Source organism: Gadus morhua, chromosome 12, assembly GCF_902167405.1.
Source record: "Gadus morhua chromosome 12, gadMor3.0, whole genome shotgun sequence".
In the NCBI taxonomy this organism is placed as follows: Eukaryota; Metazoa; Chordata; class Actinopteri; order Gadiformes; family Gadidae; genus Gadus; species Gadus morhua.
Window position 1 is genome coordinate 7,251,421 of NC_044059.1, and position 8,527 is coordinate 7,259,947.

The window sequence follows — 8,527 nt, forward strand, 5'->3', positions numbered from 1 at the left end:
ATATAGGAAGACACTATAGAGCACTCATTAGGTGAACGAGCAGAAAAGTCCTCAGATGAAAAGCAGGCATCATTACCGCCTGATGCTGGTTCTTCTGCAGAAAAAGAAAAAGAGAGAGAAAGTGGGAAATGTAAGAAGATGAATCCCACCTTTGAAAATGACCCAGTGCTAAACGGTAATGACATGAGACTTTTTTGGGTCAAAATATATGTGTTTTAAATCATGTGTGTTTTTCACGCATAAATACTCAAGTATTATTTGTATGCACAAAATACAGCAAATCTTTTCTAAGTAAGTTATTTAAGAAAGTCTACCAAAATTATCAATTTTGTGAGCGATAGTTTTAGCCTGCTTGCTTTCACAAGGGAAAGCATGCCAAGTGTTGACGTTTCTCAAGAGTTAACCCCTTGGTCTTTATAACCTTTCAAATGATTGAAACTAAGGTGCTCATTGTAGGTCCTTTGTCTCGTGATTATAAGTTGCTTTTTTTGGTCGTCTCACCTAAAATTGTTTTCTTTCTCTGTGGTAGAGCGAAGGCCATGAATTAATGTCCTGGTGTGGGTTGTTTCGTTTAATAAGTTTTTCTGAAGCAGTCACCCGAATCGTTTTTTCCTTTGAAACAATGCATCTGGTAATTTGATAATTATTGGAGGGTATTATAATGAAGGCAGCGGTAGCGGTTGGTTAATTTGATGTTTCACCTCAACGGGACCGGATCTAAATCATCATATCCACACGTTCTATGCTTTCTTTTGCACTGGGACAAAAAGTGGGGGAGATAAAAACACAAAAAACAACTGTTTAAGATCCCCCTTTTGACTCCCTAAGTGTTATCGGCAAATGAGTTACACTCTCCTAGTGAGTTACACTTTGGCTCCCTGTTTTGTATGTTTGTTTGTTTCATTAATGCTTGAACAAATTCCCCTTCTCCTTGCCAACATATATGCCTTTAATAATTGCCAATGCACACTCTGCTCATTAGTGATATTTACATAGCTGCTATAGATGCTTAAGAAGTCAACATTTGATCGTCTACAAATAAGAATAATAAGATAATCGAGGAGTTTGTGCTGAAGCCGAAAACAGTGTCATGCTGCACTGCAATACAAAGCTGTGGCATTTAGCATTTTTACCTTCATTTTAATATGACAAATAAAAAACATACCAGAAAACCTACCTGAAATAAGTCATAAATAGTACGGGAAGGTTGTAAACCAAGTTGCCTGTATTTTTGTTGTTTTTTTGTCAATTAAACCTTACTTATTCATTATCATAATCGTACAAAAGGAAAGTACTATGGATATCATTTCTTGATTGCAAATGATAAAAGTTTGAATAGGATCATCATAAAATGCTTCCTCTTATTGTTTTTCCGGAGTTGCACATTTGGATGACATCCAGTCTGTCTGTTTTGGCCAAGAAAAATAAAAGATCAATACTGAGGCTTATACAACATTGAATCTGATCTGACATTCAGAAATAGCCAGCACATTAGTCTCATCATCTCCACCCCTCTCCAAAAACAGCGGGTCTCTCTTTATGGGTTTCACCTGGACTTTGCTGACTGCTGTTTCCCCAGCTTCTCTTTAGTGGTGTTGGAGGAGGCTTCTGATCCACTCATCTATGGGAACAAACTCCTGTTTTTCTTTGGCCCCTGGGCTCCCGGCCCTACTAAATCAATGTTCAACAACCATCTCTCTCTTTCTCGCTCTCTCTTCTGTCTGTTTCCCTCTCATATCTATCTCTTTCTATCTTCTCTCTCCCTCTTCTCTTCTCTCTCGCTCTCTTTTTTCCGTCTCCCTCTCTCTCTACCTTCTGTCTGCCTCTTCTCTTCTCTCTCCCACTCTCTTTTTCTGCTCTCTCTCTCTCTCTCTCTCTCTCTCTCTCTCTCTCTCTCTCTCTCTCTCTCTCTCTCTCTCTCTCGATCTTCTGTCTCCCTCTTCTCTTCTCTCTATAACTCTCTCTTTTTCTGTCTTCCTCTCTTTCGATCTTTTGTATCCCTCTTCTCTCTCTATAAATCCCCAATGTTTAACAAACATCTCTCATTCTCTCTCTCTCTCTTTCTCTCTGCCCCCCTGTGAATGAAAGAGTTTTAGAAGGTGCTCGGAGAGCAAGAGGCCGCACATAGAAAAAAACGCGAAGGGCGTTGAGTCAACATGCTCTGGTGCAGACAAAAAGCAAATCCAAGATCAAATTGCCCACCCCTTTAATAATAAAGAATAAACCCACCAGCTCACGAGCAGGCTTATCTGTGTCTGAGGTCGCCGTGCCGGGGGTAAATACACTGTGGTTGGTGGCCTTGGAGGGAGGTGAGGTGAGTACACGCTTCCTGTAGTTGTTGACATTTATGTTCCCTTTTATAAACACCTTTTCTCTAAATATCAACACAGTGCGGGATAATGAAATGTGAGATTTTATCGAGTAAATATTTTTTAGTTTCGGCAAGTTCATTTGGTTCTGAACATGAACTCAATTCTTCATTGTAACTTGCTGAAACTAAAAAAATAACTATACAAAACTATTGTTTTCAAGGTCAGCTGAATTTGAACCTCAATAGATACACAATTGTTTTAAGCAAAAGTACTAAAGAATCCCAAATACCGGATACACAAAGAAGCAAGTGAACACATTCAGGCCGTGTAGTGTTTACTCCAGCCCACTATGGTCTTCACTGTTTTGAAGTGTTGTTGGCAATTTTAGTGTTAGAATCTGGTGCCCTATATTATGCACTTCTGGTATTGAAACATAAAAGCAGTGAGCAACTAATTTCCTCACTATCCTATAGTGCATAGTGGTTACATCTGTGGACATCTAATCTAATCTAATCTCAGAGTGAAGAAGTTAGACAATGCTGTAACTGTAACAGTGTTGCCTGTTTTGTTATGATTTTGTTCTTCTGAAGATAATCTTCAGAAGACCTTGACAGAGTTAGTCAGTGGTGGTCGAATATGCGTCAACTGTCAGCCAAGGAAGGACACCAACAATGGGAAGATTTATTATGACTGTCAGAAGACTTTCTTCTGACAAATGTAATTACTGTAAGTCACTTTGGATAAGCGTCTGCAAAACGCCTGAATGTAAATGTAATATGCTGCTAGTTTTAGTAAGCAGTCCTCTTCTTGATCTGAGCTTAATACTCAGCCATATCATGTATGCTATGTTTCTGCCAGTCAGGTGGTTTCCAGTAGAGAACCATTCCATGTCATTCCATGCGTCTACAGACACCCGACCCAGAAACATGATTGGTCGAATTACATTTGAAGGGAAAGAAAATGAAACGCCCTCTTCACCAAGATATGAGCTTGTCCACTGTCAGACTTAAGACGTGTTTATCTGAAGTCTGATTTGTGAGACAAGGCGACATCTAACACGTCGACTTGTTTATGCGACCAATACACATCACATTGATAGATGTCCGGGACCTAACTACCGCCCGGCAAGAATAGCCTCTATTCCCTATGTCACCTGTACCCCAAATACTGGACTATTTAGTGTTCAATACATAGGATCTATATAGGGATTAGAGAATGGGTAAGAAATGACTTCAGACACAGCCCCAGTGTGTCAAGAGGAGCTGGTGAAATGAATTACAACGTCTTAACAAGCAGAGAACAAATCAAAGTGTGTATTTATGTAGTATGTAGAGACCAATGTCAGAAAGTAATACTATAAATAGCATTATCGTTATCAAACGTAATCATATTGAAATGTTGGGAAAATGTTGCTTCATTATGATCGAGTCTAGCCTTAGTGATGAATACTTTTAGAATAAAGTATGGAAACATTTTAATGTTTTGTCATTATCAGCATTATCTTATTCTAATAAACAATTTCTTAAAAAATGTGGGTGGCATTTACCCAGTGTCTTGCATCTGGGATCCTGTACCAGAACACAAATAACCCAGACACATCTGCTCTAAATGACAATGTTCTCACAGATAATTGCGCAAAATGTCACACGCTCATTTGTACGAAAAAGTCGGAACACAAACACAGCCCACACGTGGCATTATGAACCCACTCTGACAGAAAGTGCGCCTTTGCCGAGTTCAGACTCACTTTGCCTTCCATGCCAAACGGTAAACAGTGCAAATGTGTACGCTTCCCCGACAAGTTCCGTCATCCCGACAGAACTGGGGGTATATAGAAATGGCCTACAAATGTTGCTGTATCCGACGCAGGCTAGCCATAAGCCAGGTGCTAGCCGCGGTCTGCGGAAAAAGGTATCGAGACCTAAATTTGGACTAACATCTGTCCTACGCGGTCATCTTAGATGCGCAGGGTGGTGGCGTTGAGCTATTCTTGTTCTACATCCTTGGTTTTGTTCGACAGGTGATTGGTCGATGGCAGCCGAGGCAGTGATATTACTAAGAGGACAATGTTGCTTACCCAGGGTCATTTTGATACCTTTATTGGAGTGTTGTAACAACCACACATAGGAACATTTACAATGTAACTTGTCCTACCTGAGTTTCTGATCTTTGGGGTCACATGGTCAGATGTGGCCTCCCCTAACAAGACATACGGTATAAACGATCCTTGTTTATTCCTCATTGATTTAAGCAAAAGAAAAAAACAGGCTCAAGATAAATGTACTATATTTGAAATAAATGTCACACTTTTTTCCCTTCAAGGGAATCAATTGGGATCTATGCTAAAACCTGAGTCAAAAGTGTCACTTGTTCAAAGCAAAGCATTTAAACCTTTTTCTTCTTCGTCTTCTTTTTGTAAGATTGTACCAAAACACGAACCATAAAAAAACAACTGGCATTTGACAAAAAATCTCACATTTATTTATTTTTTTAAACAAGTGTTGAACTTTACATCAGTCTTTAGTGATGGGCCCCTTAATAACATGTTTACGAAAAAAGAATGAGCTACAGTACAGCATTTATACCAGTGCTGGAAAATGTTCAACTATTTCCCATTGATTTTTTGGATTCTTTTAATAAATAAATGTCCAAACCCAGGCGGAAGAACTATGTATAGAAACTATCCTCAAAAAGTGGCGCTTGCTCACTACTCTGCAATGGATGCTGAAAAGATATATTTCATACAGATTCGCACAAAATTGTGCAAAGCATAAACGTCTTTAAAGGGGCATTTTTATAATCCCATTGTACTAAAATAATGTCGCTTTGAATGGCGATATTAAATAAATGCATTTCAATGGGCAATATCTATGGAGTTCATTAAGCAAAAACACTGTTCACAAGGGGAAAAAGTGAATATGCATCTTGTATATGGTTGAATCCTTTAGTTTCTATCAGCCTTTTAAATGCTCAAACGTCCTATTATGAATGACATGTTGGATTCATAAAATATCGCATAACATACTTGATGTGCAACTTTTACACAATAGTCTCTCAAATGTTAAAACTTTCCAAAGATTTCTTCATATTCACGGCGTCCCATCCATTTATTTTTGATGATTTTTTTTTATCTTACACTAGCAATACAACAAAATATATATTTCAGCCATTTTCCTTGACAACAGTTCAATGTACATTTGAGAAAATATAAGGCCAGGGGCTGGATTGCTAGTGGTAATACAATCCAAACTTCATGGTGACCGGTGCGACTCAGGAGGGACCAGCATCTAATATTCCTAATATTACAGTCTCATCTGAAACATTACAACCATATAGTCCGTATCCCGCTCCGAGAGAGTGTCATTTTGTATATAATACAAAACAGGCTTCAACGAGAATGTCGTGGAGTGTATGTACAATCTTTTGACCGGTAAACCTGCTGATCTGATGGATCCAGTATTATTATTTTGTTTTTATTTTTTTTGTTTTACGTTTTAATTGTTTTCTCAGTAATTCTACAGCAGCAGCACATTTAAATACATCGTTGGCTTGTCTTTTAAAATTGAAATTTTGACTTCTGCATTGTATGTACAGTTCTTTGCACTGCCATCTCTGTAAATCAAGTCTATTGGTCTAGAGGGAAGGTAAGGGTGGTATGCATGGGTGCTGGGTGGGGGCGTGGGGCGGTAGGGTGCAGATTTGGTTGGCTTTTGTGCATGGTAGGGTCTCTAGGTCTTCTTTGAAAAACAATAAAAAAACGCAACACTTTCCTAGCTGTCAGACATTGTGTGTGTGTGTGTGTGTGTGTGTGTGTGTGTGTGTGTGTGTGTGTGTGTGTGTCTGTCTGTGTCTGTGTGCCGTCTCCCTTCCGCAAGGTCAAGAAAATCCAAATATCTGAAAGGTTCAGGAGAGGGGTAGCCCAGGGGGGGAAGGAGAGGGTTGGGGCAGGGTTGGTGATGGTGGGGGGGGGGGGGGGGGGGGGGGGGGGGATGATTGAAATACATTTAAAGGCTCGTCACTAGCTGCATCTGTCCTTCCCGCACGTCTCCCTCGGGAACGCAGCCCTCCTTGGTGGGGGTGGTGATGGGGATGATGTAGCCGTCGCTGCCCACCCGGCTGATCTGGTAGTAGGCCTGGAGCTGCTGCTGGCCGGCCCCCAGGTTGGGCATGCTCTTGTAGTAAACGTCCTCGTTCTCGCTGCCCTTGGACGGGGACAGGTCCTCCGCCGAGGGCGGGGCGTCCGGGCTGCTGCAGCTCTCGGGGCACGGTGAGTCCTCGTCCTTCAGCCGGGGCGCGCTCGCGTACAAAGAGTCATGGTCTCGGCTGGGGGACTGCAGGGGGCTCCCCCCGCCACCGCCACCGCCGCCGCCGCCGTCGTCGTAGGGATGAGGAGCAGGATTGTCGGCGGCGGCGGCGGGGTCCGCGTGCGGGCCGCCAAAGGTCTCCACGCCGCCGTCGGTCCTCACCAGCTTCTTGGGCACGTAGAGGAGCGAGTGAGTCCGCTGGGGGATGAGCGGGGCCTCCAGCACCCGCTGCTGGGGGTGCAGCTCCAGGGCCCCCACCCCCAACCCCACCCCCACCCCCGCCCCGGCGGGGGTGGGGGTGGGGTTGGCGGCGGGCGCCAGCGCCGGGGCGGCCGGCCCGTCGCCCACCTGCACCAGAGACGCGGCCGGCTCCACCCCCATGGCGTCGTCCTCGCTGCTACTGCCGCCGCCGACGCCCACCACGGTCACCTTGGGCGGAGCCCGCTCCGTGTGGTGGTACCGGTGGGGGTGGGGGTGCAGCGTCTGGTGGTGGGGGTGCTGCTGCTGCGGCTGCGGCCCCCCCGGCGGCTGGCGGGGCTGCAGGTGGAGGGTCTGGTGGTGGTGCGGGTGGTGGTGGTGGTGTTGGTGGTGGTGGGGGTGGTGGTGGGGGTGGTGCAGCTGCAGCTGCGGGGGGAGCTGGGGCTGCTGGGGCGGCGGCGGCGGGTGCGGGTGGTGCTGCGGGTGCGGGTGGTGCGGGAGCGGCGGTTGCTTGTGCTGCGGGGGCGGTTGGTGCGGCGGGGGCGGGTGCGGGTGTTGCTGCAGCGTCGCTGGGGGGGGCGGCGGCGGCTGGCTCTTGTTACAGGCACGGAGGTTGTTGTGCACCAGCTCGGAGATGATCATCTTCTCGAAGGCCGCGTCGTCCAGACTCAGGCCACAGTCCACCACCTGCACCGAATCCCCAAAGTCCCCGTTGCGCAGAGAGTAGCTATTGTTAAAGTTACCATTTAGCGGTAGTGTATCCATTGCACTTGTATCCCTCACCACATTGTTCATTGAGTGCCCTGGGAAAGGAAGAGAGGAGGGAGAGCAAGCCGTTTAGTCACTTCCAGGCAGCACCTATTAAAAAGACATTTAATGCTGTTTAGGATGCAGTTCCAAACACAAAATAAAGCCCGGATTCAAATCAAGCCATGCCACTGATGTCACAATTGTTAGAACATCCAATAAAGGCATGCATTAGGTTGGAAGAGAATTATACTTTTTACTTTCACATATGCCTCTCGTTCGTTCCAAGTAACCGTAAAACGCCGTGTGTTTAACTAAGTCACGATGGTGACGACGCCGTGAAAGTGATCCCAAAACAACATTAAGAGACAAAACAGATTCATGACCAACGACGACACACACAGCAATCGAATAGGTTCACAGATGTGTAGCCACAAATAGGCAATACGACAACGACAACATCCACATCAACGATGGGTTTTGCGAGCAACTAATTGTGTCGATGGAGCCGAGGAAAGGAAAGTCAAAGAACAAAAGGAACAGAGATGGAAAACGAAAATGGAGACAGAAGGGGGAAAAAGAAGGGGTTGTGTGTCAAGGGGGGCAGCCATCTTCGTTTTCTCACTATGGGTGGGGGTGGGTGGGGTGTGGGGGGGGGGGAGAGGGGGAGGAAGGGAGGGGGTTAGGGGGTGGGGGGAGGGAGGGCCCACAAGCAGCACTCCGACATCACCACACACAGCATGAGGAAAGACTCACTTTAGACACTCACATCATGTCTGTCTGCTCAGGCTATCTGGTCTAAGAGTAGCTGATGTACAAAAGAAAGTAAAATGATTTATTGTAACAGGATGACAAAATAATCACTCAAAAAGGATACAAAACTGAACAAAACCACAAGAAACAAAAATACGTGTGAAACTCCGCAACTGAGTGAGAAGAGCAAGGGTTCAGCAAAACAAATCGCCA

General features: G+C 44.8%; 1 protein-coding gene across 1 annotated transcript in view; it reads right to left on the reverse strand.

Annotated features, from left to right (window-relative positions):
* Positions 1-4,395: 4,395 nt before the first annotated feature.
* adgrl2a (adhesion G protein-coupled receptor L2a) overlaps positions 4,396-8,527 on the reverse strand; it is a 102,400-nt gene continuing 98,268 nt past the window's right edge. Inside the window, 1 exon segment of the mRNA XM_030373090.1 lies at positions 4,396-7,617. Within this exon segment, the coding sequence (XP_030228950.1) occupies positions 6,317-7,617 (1,301 nt within the window). The 3' untranslated portion in view covers positions 4,396-6,316.